Here is a 25,827-nt window from a genome sequence, read left to right as displayed (position 1 = left end):
GTCTCTTCCAAAAACTTTCATTATCCGCTCCTGCCTGCTGCTACAGTTTTACTCCAACAACTTTGATTCTTCGCGTCGCCTTCTAGCGCAATCAACCAATTATGGTTCTCTGTTCGAAAATGATCGAGCGGGTACCGACCAGTGAGTATGCATGAAGGCGCGTTAATTAAAATATGCGAAACCTTCCACGTGAGGCAATAACTATGTGATCAGTTCGATGTCACAAGACTTTTTAAACAAGCACTACTCTTTCAAATTCCTTAATAAGAACAACTGCATTTTATATTTCGCTTAATGTTTTACTCTTACAATGATTGCTCATCTACTTCTACGAATAACAAGCAGCTCGTTACGGCATACAGAGACTGCAGTCTCACCCTCAACAACCTGGAATAAGCCACGACAGAGTGGGAGGTAGTTAACCTCTCAAAAACTGAGGTTACCATCACACTGGTAGCTAAGTATGAGAGCGATCTCAACTTCTATGAAAAGCTAACTGCATCCAGCCCGGTTATGACCCTTCTTGGCTAATAATCACTAACAAGGATGAAACTGCAGTCTCTAAATGCCTTAACTAGTTATTTCGTTTTTGTTTGTAGTTGTACGTTTTTTTCACTTCGTTTTACAAAAAAGGAAGTATTGTATTCGCGAAAAAATTTTCGCCTCCGAAGTGAATGTTGAGGTTTTTTTTTTTTTTTTTTTTTTTTTTTTTTTTTTTTTTTTTTTTTCCGACCCGACCACATGTACCATATGTACCTAAGTACGTATAGGCGCCCGAAATATCTATTTTGAAGTTTCCGAGTTAATTACAGCGAGTTTTCTCGTGACGTCTGTATGTACGTATGTACACTGCTCGACATTGAAAATGCAACACCAAGAAGGAGTGGTCAGAAAGTGATGAAATTTGGAAAAAAGAGAGACAGCAAGGAATAATAAATGATCTTAATTTCAAAATAATAGGCAGAATACAGAGCGAGAACGGCGTCGGCTCAGTAGGAGGTAGGACCACCGCGGACAGCGATACACGAAGAAACACGTCTAGGCATAGAGTCAATAAGGGTGCGGATGGTGTCCCGAGGGATGGCTCTCCATTCCCTTTCAACCATTTTCCACAGTTCGTCTTCTGAACGACGCGGGGACAGAGACTGCAAACAGCGTCCAATCACATCCCCCACATGTTCGATTGGTGACAGGTCAGGAGAGTATGGTGGCCCGGGAAGCATCTGTGTGCCTTGGAGAGCATGTTGGCAGATGCGAGCACTGTGTTGTCGGGCGTTATCCTGCTGAAAAATTGCATTAGGTAGCCCTTGAAGGTAAGGGATTGCCACCGGCCGCAGCACATTATCCAAGTATCGTTGGGCCGTCATAGTGCCCTGAATATGGACTAGAGGTGATATGGAATTGTACGCAATTGCGCCCCAAACCATTATGCCACGTTGTCGTGCGGTGGGACGTTCCACAGTTACTGCCGGATTAGATCTGTCTCCACGTCGACGCCACGCACGTATGCGGCGACTATCACTGGATAAACAGAAGCGGGATTCATCTGAGAACACGACATTTCGCCATTCTGTCTTCCACGTCGCTCTAGTCCGGCACCATACTAAACGTTGCTGTCTATGTTGTGGGGTCAATATCAGTCTTCTTAGCGGACGCCGTGATTACAGACCACGTGCGACCAAACGACGGGAAATGGTTCTGGTTGACACGGGAACATTCAGGGTATCTTGTACCTGCTGCACTCTCAGAAATGGACTTTCATATTCGACGAAATTTTCTTCGTTTCTGACGAAATCGCTTCCAGGGATATGCTCCGAGCGAACATTTCGTCAAATTGAGGAAACTGCTTTCGTCTCTGGTTTGAAGATGCGAATTTCGTCAAATGTAACGAAATATTTTTTCATTCTAGTTTCGTCAAATCGACAATCATTTTCGTAGTTTTGAGAGAATTAGTTTCGTCAAATTAATTTCGTCATATTTGACCATGTTAATTTCGTAATTTTTTGAGTTTCTTTTATTTTTATTTTTTCTTTTTTGAGCTGATTAGTTTTCTTTCTTTCTTTCTTTTTTTTTTCCTTTTTTGACGATACTGACGAACCTCGTTAATTCGAACACGCTTAAAAAGAATTACTTCTAAAACGGACTTTTTTGTATTCTCTGTCCCATTGTTTTTTGTTTTTCGGATAAGACGAATTCTGTTAAGAGTAATCGATTTTAATGATCCATTAAAGTTCGTTTTAACGAGGTTCGACTGTATCTTATAAGATTTAGTGAAATCTTTACTTCAGAATCTTACCACCATAATTTCCCACTTTGATGCGCATAGTCACACTCACAGGCCCGTCATTTACGGGGGGGGGGGGGTCATTTATGGGGGTTGACATTCCCCTCCCCCCCCCCCCCCTTTGATTTTTGAACTTTTATTCTTTACGTACCAAAGGCCGTGTTTTTAGTTGGTTCTCTATAAAAATTTTGAAGAGTGTACACCTTTTTCCACAATTGGAAACAAAAATCGAAATGACTGGCCTGCACCCCCCCCCCCCCCCGCCTAAAGCAAAAGGCAAGTATTTGTTGAAAAAAGAGACACATAAAAGATGTTAAATTTTTTTTTATTAATGTAAAAATACAAGCAGACAATTTCTTTAAAATACAAAAATAATTATTGCAAATTCAAGTTAAAGAACAATGTGAAATTATATCTGGGAATTAGGGCTTTACGATGCATCGATGCATCGTAAAATACCGATGTACAGTACACCCTACATCATTACACCGGTTTAGAATAAAAACCTCTAAACCGATAGATCAGTGTTCGCCACAAGTTTGCTTACATCCAAGCTTTTTTTTTTTTTAATCCAAGCAAAAAAAAAAAAAAAAAAACGGAAACCCGCATGTTAGTCCGGTCCCATAAACTCCCCATGGTATCTAACTAAAATCCCATAAGGGGGATTTTCCTGCAAAAAATCTATTTTTTGCCGGATCTTTTCCATATTTGGCACAGAGGTTCATTCTTGTTGCTCAGGAATACTCATTGAGCAGTTTCCTTCCCGCTATGGGGGGGGGGGGAACAACCCTCATAGGGGATCTCCTTATAAAAGCCAAGTTTTTGTCTAATTTTTCCAAATTTGGCACAGAGGTCCTTTGATGCTCGGGAATGCACACACAATGGTTTTAGTCCCTCCATGGGGGAGGGGGGGGCAACGCCCATGGGGAGGGGGCAACGCCCCCCTTACAAAAACCAAGTTCTGTCGGATTTCTTCTAAATTTGGCACAGAGGTCGTTTGATGCTCGGGAATTCAAAAAGTAGTTATCGTCCCTCTATTGTGGGGGGGAGGGAACCCCATTGGGGGTGCTTCTTATAGAAACCACGTTTTTGTCGAATCTTTTCCAAATTTTACACAGAGGTCTTTTAATGCTCGGGAATTCAAGCAGGATAATTTTCGTTCTTCTATGGGAGGGGAGGAAACCCCTCATTGGGGTTATTCTTATAAAAACCGATTTCTGTCGGATTTCTTCTAAATTTGGCACAGAGGTCGTTCGATGCTCGGGAATTCAAGAAGATTAGTTTTCCTTCCTCTATGGGGGGGGGGGGCAACCCCATTGGGGTTCTCCTTATAAAAAGCAAGTTTTTGTGGGATCTTTTCTGAATTTGGCACAGCACTTCTTTGATGCTCAGGAATTCTCATTGGGGAGTTTTCGTCCAGGGGGTAGACCCCTTTTGGGGTCTATTTTTTTTTTTTTTCAAAAACCAGTTTTTATAAGATCTTTTAACAATTTGGCACAGAATTCCTTTGATGCTCGAGAGTTCCCCCATTTTAGTCCCGCTATGCATGGGTAATCCCCCGCGTGGGTTTTTGTGGGATCTATTCCAAGTTTGGTACATTTGTCCTTTAATGTTTGTGAATTCCCACAGGGTAGTTTTCGTGCCAAATTTGGGACAATTCTGACAAAAGCTTCGATTTTTGCAAGGAAAACTCCCCTAATCGGGGGTTTGCCACCTATAGCGGGAAGAATAATTCAAACTGCTTCAACTACTCGCGATGTAAGTTTGGCGATGCATCACGATGTAAAAATTCCTACATTGTCCAGTCCTACTGGAAATATAGAAGTGCTATTTCCTCAGCAGACATTGGGTTCTGAAAGAATAAGACATAGGTTACTTTTATGCAGAGTTACATCAATATTTGCTCAAGAGAAAATTGCTGGGGATTTACTTCTTCATTGCATCGCATAAAAAATTCCAGAAAAAAAAAGATTTTTTTTAAAACTAATAACATAAATTTTAAAGAAATAGTGCAATAAAATGTACAACTTTAAGTTTGTATATCTTTGTTCGAAAATTAGATACAGAAAATGAAATTAGATAATCTTGAAAAAAAAGCTTACCTTTTTCTTTTTTCAATCGATTATTTGTCTTATTAATTTTGCTTCTATGTAGAATGCTTGTTTGGCAAAATTTATGTTTAATACAGGAAGTGTATTATTGCATGCAGTACATACTTTATACTTTGAAGTACTTTGTTACATACTTCATATTTACTTGTCTGGAACTTCAAGGGAAATTAGGTACCTTTATATAACATAATTGATTAGAACTTTACTGATTTACTAAGATAGCTCCATAAGCATTAATGCAACCATGGCCAACGCCAAGACAGAATTGCAAGTAAGAGATTCAAAGGTATGTAATGAAAATAGTGACTAGCGTATCGAGAAAAGTTTACTAGTTTTTATCATATACTTTTTATTTTCCTTTCAATTTTTCAATTGAAATTTTACATAGACATTTTACTTTGTCTGCAGCAAAAACCATTACTCTAACTTAAATTTGGACTTATACTAGTAGTTCATCTATGAAATGCTTCTGAAGAGAATTCCCTTTATTTTGCTGATAATTCCTTGAGGCAGCAAATATGGCAATATAATTAATGCTGTATTTATTTCAGCTGTAGAAACTATGTATAATGGAAAAATTCATAATTATCACAAATCAGGTAACACAAATTAACATAGAATTTAGCGTACTAAATGTTAAAATAAACAACAAAGAACGATTTATAATTGTTATTATTTTCAAACATGCTGCTAACTTACCTTTTTTTTTTTAAATCAAGGTTACCTTCAATAACTTATTTTAAATTTGGGATAAATTGAAAAAATATTGAAAATATTTAGCTGCAAAGCACAAAGATATAGTTCTTTATAAAAATTAATGTTTTCTTTGTAACTTAAAATGCTTTGTTTTAAATTAATACTTACTTTATTTCATGTTTTATTTTGCAAGTAAAACCATTCAAAAGAAAAAAAGAAACAGACTCAACAAATAGTGAAGTATTGATACAACATAAACAAGAGACACCTGCAGAAGGGGATGACATTACATAAACAACATGGGGTGCGACTTTAATAAGTCCGGTCAACGAGCCTAACAAAAAAAAAAAGGGGGGGGGGTATCATTTCCGAACCGTAAGCTGATAGCCAGTTTGCATTTATTTTTAATTGCATTAAAAATATTTTTCCTCGATTTTTGTGGGCTTGTTTAAAAGGTTGCTAAGCAATTATTAAAAAATATTTTTATGAACACTTTTGTGAGATAAAGTTCTTAATACTTTCTGATTATTAATTTCTTCAAAATCATATTTCATTTTGCTATTAAAATATTTCATGTAGTTTTGTTAAGAATTAACTATAAAAGATCTATTGTTTACCCATTTCAAAATATTAATCTTACCTAATGGGTAGAGCAATATTTCATTGAAAATGATTAAGTGTTACGTACACTTTTGTGAGAGAGCTACTGTATAAATTATTATTGTATTGAATAAAATATTACATGTAGAGTAGAAGAAGAAAAAATACCAATGCAGAGGAAAAAAATTTTGAATTATTAAACAAAAACACTTCGTTCACCAGAATTATATTAGTAAAATTCATGAAGAAGAATGAAAACACATAACCATGAAACATATTCAACGTTGAAATTAAAAGCTTCAAAGTTCTATGCTATTTATCAAGGCGCTGTATTTATTATCTGCGTTGCTGTAGCGACGGTGGAATTTTTTATGTAAGTTTAAATTCGTAAAAATGCTTTGATCATCTTTGTCAATTGTCTAACGGGGGGAAATAAAGGAAGTACGTTTTTGAAAACAAATGTCAACAAACACACATTTTCATTTGCAAATAAAAAATAACGCTAGTTAAGCCTAACGTGGAGGTGACTCAAAGTTAGTGTATACAGAATTCCAAACCAAATCGAACAGGTCGTTTTCAATTTTAATGTGTTTTAAATCCAACAATAAACACAACACTAAACAAAAATGTAACAATACATAAAAGAAGGCACATTGCACATACGTGCAAATTTTAATAAATACTAACCTTCTTTATGAATCCTTTAGAATAACTGCCGTAAAATATTTTAACGAGCAAGTACAAGACTGAAACGAAAACTCCCAGAATGCACTGCAATGTGACGAAATCGGGACGAAATTATTTCGTGAAAAATTTGAGATTTCTGGTTTCGTCAAATATCACGTGATTCGGTGACGAAAGGATCGTAGAAAATAACGAAATAGTGCTCGAGGATTGCCGAATCGTTAAAATTGAGCGTTTCATTTTTGACAGTGTGCAGAATCGAGGAACAAGTGACTTGTGTGTCTGCAACAGCTTGTCGGTGGATGCGTCGATCCACGCGTTCTGACGTCACTCTGGCTAACGCTGCACCCCTCAATCTTGCCACATTTGGTTGTTCCAACCATCTTCGGCATAGTCGATGCACCATGCTCGCATCCACGTGGGTATCAGCTGCGATTTGACGTACGACCACCCTCCCCTTCTCAGCCCGATCAACATATCCCTCGTAAAATCGTCTATCTGCTGGAAGTGCGTTCGTTGACGGCGGCCTGGCATTCTCTCAAATTACACGTATCCTCCAAGACAAATACAAAATTTCTTCGATAATTCTCCAGTCAGAAATAACGACACGAATATTACTCATTCCGCAAGTTCCTTCCCTTATATCTTACTTCACGTGCGTCGGAGAGCTGCGCATTTCACATCATTTACATAACTCAGTGATGTACGTCTACTCTAAAATTTGCATAAATTTCTGAACGCTCCTTCTTGGTGTTGCATTTTCAACGTCGAGCAGTGTATGTGCGTATGTACGTATGTGTGTATATGTGTATGTATGTCCCATAACTCAAGAACGGCATGTCCTAGAAAGTTGAAATTTGGTACGTAGACTCCTAGTGGGGTCTAATTGTGCACCTCCGTTTTTGGTTGTATTCGGGTGTTTCTAAAGGGTTCTTTTGCCCTTTTTTTGGGGGGAAATCATTGTTCATTTCGATGTAAACTCAAGTAGTGTTACAGTTTGGCGGACACTTGGCGATATATCGCCAGTCTTTTGGTCGCCAAGTTTTGTCGCCCACTTGGCGACAAATTTGGCGACTTTTTTAAAATCTGGTTTTAATGTGGCCATTGTTAGTGATATTTAGAGAGTTAGAGAGAGAATCACATAAAAATTGCAATAATAGGGAAATAACATTAAATTGGTGTAAAAGGAAGTCATGTGATGCACACATCAGCTCATTTACTTAGGTTTTTGCTCTTAATTGCTCTGTAAATGATTCCTCACCTGTCGTCTCCGACCATAAGGATTGGCTTGAATAGATGGAAGCGGAGAACTGTAAGCCGGGAGTTTTGTTTGGCGGTGTAGACTGTGTAGGTTCCCACAGCTTCTGTCTTACTCGTCGAGAGGTCAAATACATGAATCTGGGGGAAAGATTAATACATTTCAAATTTGGTTTACAAGAAGTGGAAAGAACGTTTTCTTTTTGAGCAATCACGATTGCTTATTGTTCTCATTTGACTGTTTTGATGTCCTATCATTTTATTTTCTCCCCGCCATTCTCTGCAGCATCACCGTCGACGGGCTCCTCACGGTGCTGCTCCTGTAGCGAAGAAAACCGTCTCCAGGTTTCGTCACTTATTTGCCTACCTTTACACATACACCCACACACACACCAGACCCATATATACACCTACACACACACATACATCTACACACACAAACACATACACACACGCATATATACAGACACACAAAACACGTACACACAACTACCCACACATACACATACTCCCCCACACAAACACACACACATGCTACACACACACACACTCGTGATTGCGAAAAAAAAAATTTGAATTCAAGATGTCAAAGTTCAAATTATTTTTTTTTTCTTATTCCTTTTTTTTTTCTTTTGAGCAATCACGAGTTCCTTATTATTCTCGCTTGACCAAAGTGGATGTTGCTCTGATTTTCCAGATTGCCATGACGATGAGAATAAGTTACTCGTTGTTTTGATACTTATTAAGAGGATAAATTTTCGTCGCCATGGTTACAAACCGTTTGAGGTCCAAACTAACTTGTAGGGGAAAGTGGGGTAAAACCGGGAAGTCGGGAGTAAATCGGGTACCCCCTTCTAGCCTCTGTAAGGGCTGCAATCACGTGGACAAGAAAGCAACTACCCTCCACCTTGATGAAGAAGCAGCGGCCATTAAATTAGAAAAGTAATATACTCGCTTCTTTCGTTCTTGTGAAGAAAATTCTGTATGAGTGGATTTTGCTTAAAATTTTTGAACAAAACTTGACCAATACTATGTTTCTGTTTCTGCAACAGTAAAGGTATGTAGCTCTCTTTTTACAACATTTAATTACCTTCATTATCATTCTAAGTAATTGTCTGTAGCTTTCTGTATAGTCATATGACGGCATTTTTATGAAAGCTGTGCGTGCGGGGCAAAACCGGGTACTAACCGAGGGCAAGACTGGGTACTACCCCCATACACTGAGTGAAAGACGCAGTCGAAGGAGGACAAGAGAAAAGGGAAAACTCATTTTGACGGACTCCCCATACAAGTTTCATCTTTAGGCAACATTAGAAGAAAAGAAAAAGAAAAATGATGCAAAGAACACCAAAGATAGACGGAAGAAAAAAAAACCCTGAAGGAAAGATAAACGAATTAAAGAAAAGACAGCATTATAAAGATGCCAAATGGAAGAACCAGAAAATAAGCGTCCAAATAAAGAAAAGCCGAAGGAGCAAATGAGGGATGAGTTCAATGAAGAGGATGACAATACTGCCTGCATTTACTGCAATGAGCTTTATTCGGACTCCAAGGGTGGTGAGGGATAGATCCAATACTTCCAATGTCGTCGTTGGGCCCATGAAAGCTGCTATGGGGCCGAAGAGGAAGATAAACTATTTTACTTGCGACTGGTGTCAATAAGCCTTATATTAAAGCAAAAAATTAAAGGTAAAATTAAAATTACTCACCACTCATCAATATGTGTCCTTTTATACTTATTCTATTATGTTATGACAACAGTTAACATATGTCACTAAATAAAACTTGAATTTTGTGGACACTTTTAAACTTTTTATTTTCCCATAGCAATAACATGTCTACCCGGTTTAACCCCAAAATCGGGTAAAATGACTTTTTTTACAAACAAATTGATACAAATTTTTAAAAAACACTCATGTTTTTGCAACTGTGGTAGCATTAATAGATAAGTAGTGAATAATTTTGAAAATTTTTGTTCCTTTATGCTAAAAACTGATTTTTAGAAGCCTGAAAACCTTAGGGTCCCAGTTTTACCCAACTTTCCCCTACAAAATTTCACAGCATTGGTAATAAAGGGCCCCTGGGCATAAAAAAAACGGCCGTAGTGTACGTTTGAATATTCGTTTTCAAACTCGTTGTCTCCCGTAATACGTTGCTCTTCCTCTCTGTGCTTGAATTCAATTCAGCCTAGGATTTTCGCTAAAGTAAAAATATCTTGTATCTCTTTTTCTATTTAATTGAGAAATTGAAACAAACTTCCCCTTGTGTGGAAAAAAAGCTCTTTAGAATGACACATACATACATTTTAAAGGGTTGCGAGAACTGTTTCACATCTTTATTACGCAATTCACATAATAGTTTAGTTAGCTTATATTTTAGTTTATATACGTTCCCATATGGGGTAGGGCCTCAAGCGCCCCCCCCCCCCGGCTTTCCTTTAGAAATTAGAACTTTCTTGCTTTTAGTACTTTTTTCTTTGCGAAAATCTAAAAACATTTCTTCACCAGCCATTAATGAATGCGTCATTGAAAATGTTAAATTTTAATAACTCTAATCTGTACTGAAAACGGTTTCTATGGGGAAAAAATCTGAACCCCCCTTACAATTTTGCATATGGACACCATGCCAATAGGGAACTATTTTTGGGAAATTAGTTATCCTTTTTTTACTTATGAGAATTGAACATATTTTATTAAACATACACCAATTTATTTCACACATACATAGTGAAAAATATGTTTTGCTTGGATTTCCCATTCTTATTGCTTTTTTAAAAAGTATCTTTTCGGAACTTTCTCATTATGAGTATTTTTTCTTTAAACAAACATCCCACTGTTGTCAAGTTTGCCTTGGTGTAAGGTTAAATTGTATGGAACAGAACTCTTAAAAAACAAAACAAAAATGAATTAATGAAGATGGCAATTTAAACTGCATGCTGTTCAAAAATGTAGTCGTTTTACAAAATTGCAAATGATAGTTCATGTTCACTTACTACAGCATTCCCAGAAATGGCTGCAAACAACGTAGACGAAAATGGCGCCCAGCGCACATCCACGACTTCTTGCTCAAAAAAGAATTTGAAAACAGAACTCCTGAAACAGAGGAATACCGTGAAGTGAAGGTAATTAAATGCTGACAATCACAGGAAAAAAAATAAAGGACATAGCAGGAAAAATGACATAGCTCAAAAATATTTAAATGTGATTTGTCGGAATAGCATTCTTTTTAGTATTAAAAAATCTGCTGATGTTTTGAAATTGCCCAAAGTGTTTTATCCTCAGAGAGCATCATCCATAACTAAGCGTTTATTATAATTAAACATCTACTGTTTGACTACGTTTGCCATAGATTTGGCAAGAAGCAAGTCTGGACAATGCCATTGAAGTGGGGGGGGGGGGGAGAGATAAAATTAGATACGTCTGTTTAGTTCATTTCAGTGCGACTCTGCTTAATTTAGAAGCTATCACATCTGTAATGATAAACAGGCATCCTCACAAACTAATTCAGTGAAATCCCGTTTCAACGAACTTCAAAAGACCGCAAATTTTGTTCGTTGTAACGGGAATTTCGTTTTAAAGGAATTCGAGCAATGTAAGGGAAGTTTAATTGAAACTGAAAGTTTATTTCGCTGAAATGGATATTTAGTTGTATTTAGAAATCGTTTGTAACGGGATTTTCCTGTGGATGCATTCGTTTCCACCCAAAGGCAGCGATTGGAACTGAAAAGTGGATGGGCGGGGGGGGGGGGGACAAAACGACAACTAAAAGCCACAGGATTTTTATCGGAAGCAAAAGAATGGAAGAGAGAAAAAAAAATACAAAATTTTGCTAAGTCTGGTTTTGAGAGCATATGAGTGGTAATTGATGCAAATCTAAGGACTCAACTCATGTTTTCATTAAGATTTTGAGGAATTTTATACACAATAACTTTCCCCGGAGAATCACTTCGACATGACTTGAACTTACATTATTTACCCCAAAGTATTTTGAGATGTCACAAACACTTGGTAATAATTTCATTGAACAGATATGGCTTGTTTAAGTAAAGCAATTGATTTACTAATATCTAATCAATGAAAATACATAAACTAAAAGTAACTGTTTGTGCTAAATTATGTTTGTGTTTCGTAAACAGATATCTCATCAAAAACAACCCTGTTGTAAAATTTTCCCCGCCAAGAAAACCTTTAACTTTTCCGCACAAAAAAGAAAGCCTTCATCCTAAACCCAAAAACCCTCAGTCTTAAAAAGTTATATCTAATTTGTCCGCCAAGTATCTGCCAAACTATTGTCCTTCCTCTTCTCCTTTTTCATCATACCTACTTTCATTAGAACCTCCTCCCCACTTTCAACTCCTCAGAAATATGGATAGATCCTTTAAATTGTTTATCCTATTTGCGGGAAGCTTTTCGAAATGAAGTGGTTGCTTGGTGAGCAAAAAGCTTCCCGCCAAACAAGATAAACAATTTTCAAAAACCTTTACCGGTCTACAGGAAGTGAGCATTTTGGACGTAAGATGGCCGCCGGTCTGAAGTTGTCCAATCTCTTCTTATTTAGGATCTCTTCTTTTAGTATTAGAGACACGTTGGAGCATCAAAACTATCAGTATCTGACAGTCTCGAGTATTTTCATGTAACTTTTTTTTTTACATTTATGAATATCAGTAGACACTTTGCCCACCACTGAAGTTGAACATTGTGCAACATTTTCTTCTTTTTATAACCTAAACTACAAAACCCAATGCGTCCCCGCAAAGCTCGAGTAAATCCACACTTAGCATCATGGGCTCCCCTACTAACAGTCTCACCAGTAAATCAGTTAGGTTACCGGATTCAGTCTAGCCTTGTAAAAATGAAGCCTTGCCCAGCATGTTAAGCATTGCCAAAACATATTATCAAATTATCATGCTATGGCCCTAGAGCCGCTATATAGATATAGGCCGACGCATCAGCTTAAGTTTAGCCATTTTGGATCGGATTTTTCATTGTTGCGCTGCTAGGGTTACCACAGCAAAGTTTCGGAATTCGCCAAATTTGCCAAGAATTCACGTGCAGCTAATAATTACTTACAGTAAACAATTACCAAACGCAATAACTCGCCAGAAAAGACAACCACTCAAACGCGCGCTCCGATCCAAAATGGCTAATCTTAAGCTGATGCGTCGGCTCGTATATGTAGGGACCTTATATGGCCCGAGTTTCATTGTTGATGACGTCAGAAGCGTTACTCGATCACTGGCTGTTATATATGAGGATGTACCTAATCGATCGATGCCAAATTCTGACGGTGAAATCTTTCCCACACGACAAAAGCACATCCGGGTGATACGGATTCCACTGTACGGATCTCACAGAGTGCTTGTGGTCCACATGATCTGCAGTGCCGACTTTCTCTTCCAAAGAGCCCAGCACGATCGCTCCGGTGGTTGTGCCGACGGCAAAAGAATCACCGGTTATGGAGAGAGCTGTGCCGCCAGCTGGAAAGAAACCCATGTAAATGTTTTTTCTGAGACATGAAAAAATATAATATTACTATTTGGATGGATCGATGGCATTTTTCCGATAGTGAAATTCTTTTTACGCGGATAAAAGCAATCTGGGTGGTGTGGATTCTAATGTACGGATCTAACAAAGTACTTCTGATAAACTTCAGGTAAGCTCCACAGCTGAATTTTTCTTCCAGAGAGCGTACCCCCCCCCCCCTGCATGATCCCCCTTGAGATCATATTAACGGAGGAGGAAGAATGGAATGTGGAAGAAATGTATCATTTGCAGCCTTAGTCCTCCTTCACAATAGGGATCAACTTTCGAACTGGTAATTATTAAGAAGCCAAACCTATGTGAGCCGCTCCATTCTCATCTCGTTTAGTTAAATCAACTAAAAGGATATTGTCAACCTTTCACTCAACCCACGAGTAAAGTAGTTGAGTCAACTCGGTCCTGTTTTAACAGCGTTGAGGAGCAGCTTTCAAACGGTACCGGTGGATGGAGCTGGATGTCTACTTATAGGAAAAAATAGCAGTTGGAAAATGGCTACGGTGACGAAAACATGTCCCACCAATGAAGAAGAAACATGAAGAAGTTATTTTTTGGGGTTGAGAGGTATATTGGACCACCCTCCTCACAGTGCCAACCTTGCACCGCTTGATTTTCATCTCTCTGTACCTTAAAAGAAACTCTTGAGAGGTCAGCACTTCAGAACCGATGCTACGGTTTAGCAAGCCATCTTGATGTGGTTCCTCATTCTTGAGGATGATTTCTTCCTTTCCAGACCTCCAAGTGTTTCTTTAAAAGTCTAAAGAGATGGAAATTACTTAGTGCAAAGGTGGCCCATTAACCCCCAACGAAAAACCTTATCAAATTTCATTGGCGGGATATATTTCCGTCAACGCAGCAAACTTCTAACTGGCATTTTGTCTTTTTAGTGAATTTCACCCAGCTCTATCCACCGATACCGTTTGAAAGCTCTGATTATCTTCGTTATCTTCGGCGCGATTTTTATTCTGCGATCTGCACGCCCCTCAGAGCTCTTGTTACCTTACTTTTTGAAATCCTCTACGCACTTCAATCCTTTTAACGGCACCCAGTGCCGGATTTTCGACTTTTCCGAGCCGGGACAAACCTTGAAACCGCCAGCTTTATCCTTTACCCACCTTCCTTCAATTTTTAAATAAGAATTCAAAAAAAAAGCACAGAAATAGGGTAAATTCGCCACCCCACAGAAGTTGTTCCAAGAGACAAGGACCCCTACTTGTTCCCCCCATATCCGACATTGACCCCATCTGGTAACGTTGCCAGCTATTGAGCTATTGATAGAAAACTCATCTACAGTACTGTGAAAAAGAACAGAAAAATAAAAGGGGAATGCTCCAAAATAATCCCCAGTCATCTGACCTTTTAAACTAACTTCTTCCATTACAGTTTCTTTTTCCATCTCTATGCCCTTGGGCGGAGCTTCAGGAAGAATATTCCTGACCAATAATGACGTCACTACTTCGCTCGGAAATAGGTCATGCTGTAATCAGAAATAAATTGCAAAAGATAATCAAAATAAGGGAAGCAAAGTTTTTATCAGACACTAAAATAAAGCAGGCTATAAAGTAAGCTTTTTTTTTTCTTTTTTGACTTACCAACATAAATTGCCATTTTATTATTTTACCATCAGCAGACACAGAACAGAATTTTTGCGGAATGGTATCTGGTAACCACTGAATCTGTTTAAAGAAAAAAAAAACAAAGAACTACTTTGCTACTAGTTATAAAAAACAGTCATTTATGTATGTAATTTACGTAGGTATCCCTCGTATAACACGGTTAATTCGTTCCATGTAAGCATCAAATCCGTGTTATACGAGACCTTTCACACTTATTTTTTAAGCTAACTACACTTATTATAAATCATGTCAATATGTACAGTGTTGTATCGGAACCAAGTTTTGTTTTATATCGAAACCGTGTTATACGAGACTTTGAAAAATGTGAATCAAGGAACGTGTACCTTGTTATATCGAAACCAAGTCTTAAGATATAAATTTTATAATAGAGGAAGTTTTGACTCAATAGAACATACAAATAAAAACTGGCAACCAGAGCATACAACGCCCCACTGATCAGAAACAAAGAGTTGTTATAAAAGATACTACTTGATTGTTTTACATGCTTACAATTAAAACTTTTATGCACAAGAAAAAACATAATGCACTTTTTTTAGTAACAACAAAACGTATTCTGTCAGAAAAAAAATCTGATCTTTTCTATAGCAATAAAGTTCGTATGAGAAACAACGAAACAAAATATTTAATTCAATAAATAGATTTATTTTATTTTATAGTAGCAGTACCCGAACAGCGATGCCCGTGCTAAAAATGTAATGGAAGTCCGTTGAATAAAAAAAGTTGACGCCTCCTCCCCTCTGATATGAAATGATCATTTTTCTTTTTATAAAATGCGTACACACCTTTTCAAAAAAAAAAAGAAAAATATTAAAGTTTCTTTGGAATTTAAAACTTTTCGCTAAATATTTAAACTGGATTTACAGTTGCTTTAAAACTTTATTTAGCGAGTGAAGCGGTTTTTACTGCAATTTGAAATATTTCGCCTAATAAACAAAAAAATACATCAAGTAATATCTTTCAAACGTAAAAATAATTCTGAAACTCTATTGTTTATCGCCAAACTCGCCCAGCAACCACGCTATCATAATCCATCCGTCCTAACGAAAAAAAAAAAAAAAATAACATCCCGTGAAACATTCAAAAATCATCGTCAGAATAAAAAAAAAAAGAAAATGCACATTTCACTCGGATAAAAACCAATCTAAAGTTTCTTTTCTTTCAAAACAAATCACCAAAACAATGAATTACATTTACGGTTGCTTTAAAACAATAATCCTAGATTGAACTGCTCATTGCCTAACGCACCAAGCGACCACGCTACCGGAACCCAACCCTTTTGCAAGTGAAGTTGATGTCTTTTCTTTGGCAATAATAAATGTTTCGTCAAACAAACAAAAAAGTATAAAATCACATTAACAGTAGCTTTCAAATCTTTATATATTAAGAGCTGCGTTGCCCGGCTTTGTCCGGTCTACCATTGAGAATAAAAATTGTGTCAAGTGACATATATTCAACAATCAGGCTTAAATAAAGGAAAAAAAAAGCACCATGTAAAATTACCCTTCCAAACAATGACGATAGATATAAAAATACTTTTAAGAAATTAAAAAGTCGAAAGATGGACTTTAAAAGCGTAACCATGGAAACACGAAATAAAGTAAGTTTAAGAAATTAAATACAAAACCAGGAATGAAACAACGAATTCAAAAAGCGTAACCATGGGAAACGCGAAAATAAAATGGTTGACAACCTGAATCAAAATGACATTTTTCGAACTTGATTTAAAAACGCTTGTAACTTTTTTTTCCTTTGAAGATAGAAGCTAAGTTTTTCGGTCATAGGTCGAGAAAGATTTGGAGTAAAAAATGTCGCTTCTTCCAATGGTGTCAAAAAGAAAACTATGGGACAATTCCTTCACTTTTTATTGATAGATTTAATGAAGAAAGTAGTGCCTAAATTTCAGCTAAGCCTAAAAAAGTTCGAGCTAAAAACGCAAATTACTCCCGCCGTAATTAAGTTAGATCATTGAAACAAATTGTTTAGAACGCGGAAAATTCTACCCTTTTCAACGATATATGATATTAATATGTGTGAGTAATTTTTCACTCAAATATTAGGGAATTTATGTGAAATTTGGTCCTAAATTGGAATTAAAAAAAAGAGCTATTTATCTGATTTGTTTTCGAATTATAGCCTATGTTACTCAGTTAGGAAGTACCTTTCATATAGTGAAGGAATTTTTCAAATAGGTGCAGCGGTTCCGGAATTTATTTCGAACATATAAACACACAAAAATCCGCCTTCTCTCTTTATAATATTAGTATAGATTTTGTTTCGACTACATTTTTTATTTATCGTTTGCCAAATTTAGCTTATGTTGAATCCTAATGTACCACGCATTGGAAACCAAATAATTTTCATCCTTTTGTTCTTAGAGCACTGATGAGAAAAATCAAGTATTTAAAAGTTATAAGTTAGTTTTACAGAAGGAAACTAAACTTACGAGCCAAAGACAAACTTTTTCGTAAAAGTTTCATGAAAATAAAGTAAAAACTTGAAAAATTATTATCATTCAGTTTTAACAGTGTGTTAAACAAAAATGAAATTCCATCTTTTAAAATTCGAGTCATATCAAAACTGTGTAGCGTTAAATTCAAGTTTTGTACCATGTAATATCGAAACCGTGTTGTGGAAGCACTATGCTATACGAGGGAGGCCCAGGCCTGTATATTTAAATTGCGGAATTCAAGTGGCAGGAAGTTAAATATGAACATGACAGAACAGTTTCTAGCAAAGTCACGCATTACGTAAAACCTGTTGTTGTCGAAAACAAGCAAAAACCAATCATCTCATCTACGGCATCCACTGACTGCAGTTTCATTCCTTTTAGAGCTCATTAGAGTGGAAAAGCCACAAACAAGCTGGACGCAACATACCTCTCATAAAGAGATGAGATTATCTTCACGCTAGAAGCTAAAATAAATTTTATTCGTCAAACAAACAACCTAATTTAGCTAGCAACGTAACTCAACTACACCGCCTCCAGCTCGAAAATCTACCGACAGGGGGTTGGGTTTAAACCCGCAATCTCTAACGTAAAAAAGTCAAAGCCAAATCGCTGCGCCAAATTACTGGTAGTTATGTATGGTAAACATAAACTATTTGGTTGAGTAAGAAAAAGCTTCAACTAAATAAAATTTAAGATGATCAGGAACATACCTCACTGACTGTGTCCTGGTGGAACAACTTCTCCGAGTTTGAGTTTTTTCCCGAGGGCGAAAAATCTTCGCGTCGCAAATCGTAAACTGCGACTGTGCCCCCGAAGAATCCCATCGCCACTAGATAGGGACGATCCGGGTGAAAATCCAGGCAACGGACAGCAGATGGACAGACGTATATCCGTTCCGGATGCGACGGACCCTTCAGACTGTACACGCAGACGCAACCTTTCTCGAAGATTATTCCAAGGTCATCTGCAGAAATCGAATCACATTTTTTATCGCCATGTCTAGTCAAAGTTACATCGAAGCTGCTTCTTTAATGATTACAAAACAAGCTACAATACTAGAAGTTGCATAAAAATCAAAAATATTCCGCCCAGTAATTAAATTAGGCAATTAAAACTAAAATAAGCCGCCATCAGCCAAATAAACATCGTGGAAAATTTTTACAAAAATTAATCTCCAAATAATTAAAACAACTTTAAAAACTCTACGTAAAAATAACTAGTCAAATGTGTCGTTAAGAACCAATAGAAGTTCCATTTAAATGTAAAATAAAAACAGAGCGAGCTAATGTAGAGGAAACCAACGCTTACTAAGCAGTACCCCTTGCATATAAACTGAGGTTTTTTTTTTTTTTTGCTGTGACGAAAAGAAAATAATCGTCTCTGACTCCGAGAATTTTAGAATCTCCGACTCCGTCTTTTTTGCCTCTAAATCAGTCCCACTGCGCAAGTGCTGGCAGCGTTGCAAACCAAGGGAAAATGACCGACTCCGACTCTTGGACTTTTGCACTTTCGACTCCCGACACCGACTCCTTTTCCCCAAAATCAGCCCGACTCCGACTACTCAGTCCTGTAATTTTCTACACATGCCTCAAAGAACCACTTGTCCCACTCTCTAACACATTTTGCCCACTTCTGCCTGGCAGTATTATCATAATAGTGTTGCTACCGCATTCGCGAGTTAGGACTGTAATTTTCGAATTCCAAACTCCCACAACACTCCTTCTTGACCTTCGAGGTCCCTGTGTCGATGTCTTATTGAGCAGTTGCCTCCTCTATTCTGTCTGCAGATATCCTTTGGACTATAGTCTAAAATTTCCTGATGTTGAAATGAAGCCCCAGAAATTCAGGAATATTACGTCCATTAGAGTTAGGTTACATGATAAGCGTGCACGGCAACCGATCATCACAGGGAAGAGGGGGGGGGGGATCAAATACAATGGTAGAACCCCGTGTTTCCGTCATACTTGAGAAATTTACTACCATGATTGTGACTCATCATCATGGCTGCAGCAAAGCAAGCCGAAACGTCTGGAATTTCTACTCCAATTAGACCACGGCCAATAAGTCCGGAAATGTTATTTCCCCATATTGACGCCGGCCGTGAAAGCCTTAAACATTATTTAATTAATATGTTTGGTGCAATAATCATGTACATCTAATGGATTTAAGATTTGATTATTAATTGGGCGCTGTAAACTAGCCTTTCGAACTAGCCTCTTTACTGTTCCCCCAATCCCATCGCATGGGCCTTTCCCATGGGACGTAGCAAAAAAATGCCACTCTGCTTTTATACCTAAGTCCTCTTCATGGTGGCTGAGGTTAATGAAGTTCTTTCTGTTTTTATATTGTGCAGCAGACCCATCTGAAAAGTAGGTTAATTTTGAAACTGAAGGGTGGTTTGCCTTAATTTTTTTAATAAGGATCTTTGCGATAATGTTGTGATCCAGGTAATCACTTACAAAGCAAAAACTTTCAGTTTGAACATTTCCAATTTTTTTGCCAGTATACAACAAAAGGATGAAGTGTGAATTGAACACCTGACCAGTGATAGGTCTGGACCTCATCTTGGACAACGCAAGAAAAATTTTCTGAGAAGTCTCCAAGTACCAAAACTTCTTCCTTATCCAAGGGAGCCCATATGGTAGGTAGGGGAGGGGCAATTAGGGGCTTAACCCCCCCCCCCCTTAGAAATTAGAACTTCCTTGCTTTTAGTACTTTAGAACATTTCTTCTTTTGCTATTAACGAATAAGTTATTTTTAAAAATGTTAAATTTTATTAACTCTAATTGGTACTGAAATTGGTTTCTACAGGGAAAATATCCTGCTAAACCATGAGGAAAATATATGAGCCAGCCTCATCCCTTAAAATTTTGCCTATGGGCGCCCATGCCCTTATCCAGAACGTCTTTTTTTTATTTTAAAAACTCTGCTTGCTTACTGGCAATAAAATGGTGGCTCTTCAGGTGTTCCAAATTTTTCACAACACTTAACCAAAAATTCTTGCAAGGGAAGAGCCCTTTCAATAAAAAACTAAGATTAAAAAGTGGAAAAAAAATTGCGTTGTTTCAGTGCAATTATTTGAAAATTCAGACCGTTATATTTGCCAAACACCTTTGAATAACAAAACAACTTTTATTTTGTTAGAAAGCTGGTAAACACAGTACTTGAAATACCACAAATAAAAAAAAAAAATATCTGGCCCCCCACGTGCATTTTTTTAGCATTGAAAACTGGATTTTTTTTTGAAAATTAGCAGCTTCGGGGGAGCATATCTCAGAAAGGGGGCGGAGTAACAAGCCAATTTTTTTTATACAATAAGTAGTCATGCATATAAATATATGATGAAAAATAGGGCTGATTATTCTAAACCCTTCATGGGTTTTTTAATTTTCAAAAGTGGTAAAAAAAGTTTTTCATAGCAAACTTTGACCTTGAAAAAATTGGTATTTTTATTAAATCTGAAATTTATTGATATCATATATGAAAAGATCTTTTTCTTAGCTTTCCAATGAGCTATGTTTGAGTTCAAAAGCTTTGATAGAAAAAAAATTATTGTCCATAAGGCAAAGCATCAAAATGCCCTATTTTTGCTGTTGCCACCAACAAAAATGGCCTATATATCAAAGGGTAAATTTTTTAAAAATAAAATATTTATTTTTTTGAGGTCTAGAAAATAAAAGGAATGCACATGCAAATTTTCATCAAGATCAAAAATGGTGATGCACACCCCATTTGTTGATTTAAAATGAAATGATCCTTCTATTCTAAAAAATTTAAATATTTGAATAAAAAACTCTTAAATTCCGTTTAAATTAGGTTTTATTCCCTATTTAAATCACAAGGTATCATTTCAGAAGCCAATTTGTACTCCCCTCCCCCCCCCCCCCCGTGGCAAAAAGGAAGGGGAAATAAGTTTTAAGCGTGTGTATCAGTGTCTTTTTTAGCATCGTAGCTCCTAAACAGATGAACCGATTTTGATAGTTCATTTTTCGTTCAAAAGGTGACTTGATCGAAAGTGTTCTTAGCTGGGCCTCGTTTTTGAAGAATTTTAATTACCGGAGATATTAATTAAAAACCGACTTAACGACTTTCACAATTATGGTAGTAAAAATTTACACGTGCGTTCAAAATGTTGGCCCTAATTGAAAGAACGAAGTTTTCTGCGTTTGATATTTATTGAAACTTCCAACTTATAAACAGAAGCTAACTACTAAAACTATTATCTTGTTAAATAACTTTTAAATGCAATTCTAAGCCCTTATACGAGTGATTAGTAGCGATTTCACATTCGGAAGATAAGGGGTAAAAGCTCAATGATTTAAAATTTTTATCTGCTGTCAATTCATATTTGTTAACAAATGTGTGTTCTGACCCACGAAATTCATCTTAATATGAGGTCGGCTCTCTGGGACATGTTTTTTTTTTAATTTTTAAATTAATATTAGTTTTTGTTATTGGATTTGGGGTTTCAGTTATTCTTCGTTTTGGTTTTTCTCGGCATCCTTAAAAAAAAGAGACTAAATTCTCTGTTTACTGCTTGTAAAAGTGTTCCTGGCTCTGTATTTCGTCGGTCGGAGTAAATTCGGTGGAATGGGTCAGCGCGGCATTTATACTGAAATAAAATGCGAAAAATTATTTCTAGCCTGTCCAGTAGTAGCTTTACACTCTTGCTCCTGTATCCTACATTTACCGAGTAAGATAGAAATAATTTTTCACATTCCATTTAAGAATTAATGCAACGCTGACCCATTCCTGGTTTCTCTCCCTCAATTTTAACCGATCATAAATCATAGTCTTGATTATATTTTTGCCACAGTTGACATTTTTTGAAGAAACTGCCATTATTCTGACGGGAATACATTCCGTAACAAATTTTACACTTGGACAGTTGAATTTGATTAAAAAAAGAAAAAAAAAATGAGGTCCGTATCCGTATCCGCGGATCTTGACACTAATGATCCGGATCCGTATCCGCGGATCTACTTTTTTTAACGATCCGGCACATCACTAATTACGACACTGCCTGATTAAGTCTACCCTAACTACAGTAACATGCTTACTTTACGTCTGAGCAAAAAGGCTCGACTTTCCGAAGTAACGTGCATGAGGAAGGAGTGTAGCGAAGAACTGAACCTTGCATTAGCTTGCGGAGTGAAGAGCTGTTCAGAAGTTTTCATTGCCAGAAACAACGAAATTTTTAAAAGATTGAGTATGCTAGAGGTCGTACGGCATGACAGTGTCATCAGGCTCTTGCTCTTCAAAAGGCTTGCAGAGAATCTGCGTTGCCTTACAGCAGTGCTTCTCAACCGTGCTGTGGTCCGTGAACCACTTGTGGTCCCTGAGCAATTTTCATGTGGTCCGCGAACATTTGTGTTAATATATTATATACCATACTCCCCTGTACTATCTACCATATTCCCTTAACAAAAGCCTTAGTGCCTTTGACTTGATTCCTAAGATGAAGGGTCCCTTTGGCATTTGCTTTAAGACAAGTGACTTACATAGCACCCCCGCAAACTCCGCGTCGTGTCGCGGAAGGGAGGGGTGCAAGGAGCATAAGGGCGCACGCTCTGAACAGATAACACTATGCTAAACTTTAAAACAAAAAATATTATGTGGGGGATCACTTATGAATCTTGCGGGGAGGGGGAAGGGTTGCACCGATGTCTATGTTCCAGAGGTTGGTGCGGAAGTATAAAACCAAGCAGAACAGGCAGAGGTGTAATACAATTTCCACATCTTTGGAAACGGGTTGTACTAAAGCTGGAGACTAGCGGTCACCACTAAGCAGTGGTGGCAACAAAATTTTTTAGCGACTAAAAAACCTTAGGTGTCGTTACATTTGTACGTTTTACGTTATATTTATATGCGATGTCTTTATTACCTCCAATTTTAAAACTTTATTTTAAATACAAATTACATTTTTCAGAAAAGATTTACAGTTACGACTGAATGGAGAAGACTAAGGTATATGAGTATGTACATGATGTAATATTGCATGGCAAAATTATGTAGTGGGGTACGTAAAAATTAGTTTCGGAACATGGTTCGAAGTGGCTACCAACAGTTTAAAAGAGATGGCCACTATCTTTTTTGGGTTTACTGGCCACTGGCTACTATCAGTGTTTTTTATTAGGTTGTTGTCAATGCCGGCAAACATATTGAAAGAGGTAAAACTAGGCGGCACGTATTAACATTTTTATTAGATGGAAAAAAAATAGTTGACGCTATTAAAAATCAAACCCTTGTATTACAGCCCAATGGTTTGCACCAAGTATTCAAGTAACATTACCTTCTCCTTTCTCATCTGCTTCGTCCTTTTCCGGATCTTTGTACGCCACTGCGAAAAGGTCCGGGTACAGGGTGTTCCAGCAGAGGTCAGTGACCAGCATACCCCGGACCAACCGGCAACCGATGTTCCACAGGGGCAGGAGTGAACCCGTGTTGGCCCTGAACTCATCATTCGGGTTGTTGTAGTACGTGAAATCTAAAGACAATGAGTTGTTGTTCTTTCATCAGTTGCACTCAAACGTTTTCTATTAAATGCACCAAAGTGATTTGAACGCTTCAAGCTGTTTTTTTTTTTTTTTTTTTTGAACATCTTGCGTAAAGTCAGTCAGAGTAAAAGTAATCATGGAGCTGATGAAAACAAACTCTATAATCACACTTGTGGTGATTTTTGAAACTAAACTATGGGTGAGTGAAGACTAGGAAAGTAATGGGCAACTGATGTGCCAGTTTCTGCCAGTAATATAACTTTATAACTTGCAAAAAAAAAAAAAAAAAAAAAAAAAAACAGAAATGTTTTCCGGTAAGTCAGAAACTTTTCTGAAATCATTCAAAAATATTTCTACTGTGCAAAGCCGGGTGATGCAGCCAGTAATTAAATAAATTCGGGGCATTTGGAAGAGCATACTAAAGCATGCTTCTGGATGCATAAACAATTACCCTTATAAACTCTTAAAGTCTGCCGAAATTTTAAGAAAAGTAGCCAAATTTTGAGAGTTTCGGTGAGTAAAGGGAAACTTCTTTCACAAGCTTTGCGGATGGATGTCCGACCACTTGCAGACGATGAAATCATTGGTGAGAAATTGGTAAATTCAACTTCAAATCTTTTGAGTTCGGCTTTTTTATATTTCGGCAGACTTTAAGACCTTATATTTCGGTAACGGGGACACGAGGGCAAATAATTTCTGCGCCAAAAAATGTCTCAAGATGTTCTTTCTATTGTTACCTTTTTCAACTTTTTTTCATTATTACACTGTTCATGTGGTTCCCTGGCAAGTAGATTAATTAAGGATTGGTAGGTGAGGGTTTTTTTTTTTTTTTTTGTCTGCAAATCACATGATAAATTGATTTGCACGCGTTCTCTAAGAAGTTTCCGGCGGACGAGAAACGAAAAATCGTCAGTTCCAGAGCTTTATATCTCAGTCAGTGTTTAGTTGTATAGTTGTAGACGAGGTAAACTTTTTTGTTTAAAATGTTAGGGTTGCTGAGTATGATAGGTAAAAGGGACTGTGTAAAAATTTTGGTTTGTACATTTTACAGGCACATTTATTGTAAAATATAAGAAATAACAACGTCTAAAATCACAAATTTTATATTACTGCTGACACATGTTTTGGAGTTACAAGGAACACCTTTTTCAATGCAAAAGAAATGAGTCGGATGTCTTTTCATCCGTAAGCTGATTTCTTTTGCATTGAAAAAAGCAATCCTTGCAATGTAGAAACACGTGTCTGCAGTAATCTGTAATTTGCGCTTTTTGACATTGTTATTTCTTGTTTCACTTTGGTCACAATTGAGGATTGCAATCTCATTCATTAAATATCCATTTGATACTAAAAAGTCACTCCTTTTTGACGACGCGCTGCAGTAAGGTGTGGCAGGGCAGGTAAGTTAGGCCAGTAAGGTGTGGCAGAGCACATCGAACAGATGCCGCCCCCCGAAATATTTGGTTTAGTTGCAAAAATAATTAAAGTGTAATTTAAATTGGTTTCAAACCACTTTTTGTTTGAGAGAGTTCCCCCAAACCCAAACCCCAGGTGAGTTTCCCAAACATTTTTTTATAACCAAAATGTCTATTTTAAGCAGCGGTTTAGAAAAAAATTATTCGACTACTATTAGTGTAGATATACCCTGTACATATAGAAGTGATTTGATATTTACTACTCACAGAACTTTTTCTAAAATTCTGAAAATTATTAATTTGAGATAGCAATTTTTGTAGTTGTTACAGGTTACATTGCGTTACAGGATAATGGTTAGAAAAAGGAAAAATACATAGTTACCTAAATTAGCTTCAGACATGTTTTGATCCAGCATTCTTTCGCATAATCTCAGATAACGTCGATTTGAATCCTGAAACTAGATTATTGACTTTAATTTAAATCTTCAGATGAAGGTATTGTATTCCAGATCAATTTCAATCTCCGTTGTGATTGAACTTTACAAAGCAAGCATGCTAAAAAATATATCAGAACTAGCAGTACCCGCACGGCGATGCCCGTACTAAGAAGTTAAAAGCAAGTCCGTTGAACAAAAAAAATCCACGCCCCCGCCCCCCTTCTGA

The 25,827-nt window shown here is 37.1% G+C and overlaps 1 protein-coding gene across 1 annotated transcript; it reads right to left on the bottom strand.

Annotated features, from left to right (window-relative positions):
- Positions 1 to 7,632: 7,632 nt before the first annotated feature.
- LOC129233467 (dynein axonemal intermediate chain 1-like) lies at positions 7,633 to 25,580 on the bottom strand. Its single transcript, XM_054867490.1, has 8 exons — positions 25,547 to 25,580; positions 23,548 to 23,742; positions 17,966 to 18,219; positions 14,762 to 14,845; positions 14,526 to 14,646; positions 12,892 to 13,108; positions 10,625 to 10,724; positions 7,633 to 7,773 (listed from the first exon to the last, which is right to left on the bottom strand). The coding sequence occupies exons 1-8, from the start codon at positions 25,578 to 25,580 to the stop codon at positions 7,633 to 7,635; spliced, it is 1,146 nt and encodes a 381-aa protein (XP_054723465.1).
- Between the last annotated feature and the right edge of the window lie 247 nt (positions 25,581 to 25,827).

Source organism: Uloborus diversus, unplaced genomic scaffold (assembly GCF_026930045.1).
Source record: "Uloborus diversus isolate 005 unplaced genomic scaffold, Udiv.v.3.1 scaffold_436, whole genome shotgun sequence".
In the NCBI taxonomy this organism is placed as follows: domain Eukaryota; kingdom Metazoa; phylum Arthropoda; class Arachnida; order Araneae; family Uloboridae; genus Uloborus; species Uloborus diversus.
This window is presented reverse-complemented; position numbering and strand designations above follow the sequence as displayed.

Coding starts and splice junctions, on each gene's coding strand:
- LOC129233467 (XM_054867490.1), bottom strand. CDS start 25,580: ATGCTGGATCAAAACATGTCTGAAGCTAATTTAG. Junction 13,109..14,525: donor GGAAGAAGTTAGTTTAAAAG/GTCAGATGACTG, acceptor GTTTCTTTCCAG/CTGGCGGCACAGCTCTCTCC. Junction 10,725..12,891: donor ATTTGGCATCGATCGATTAG/GTACATCCTCAT, acceptor CCTCTGTTTCAG/GAGTTCTGTTTTCAAATTCT.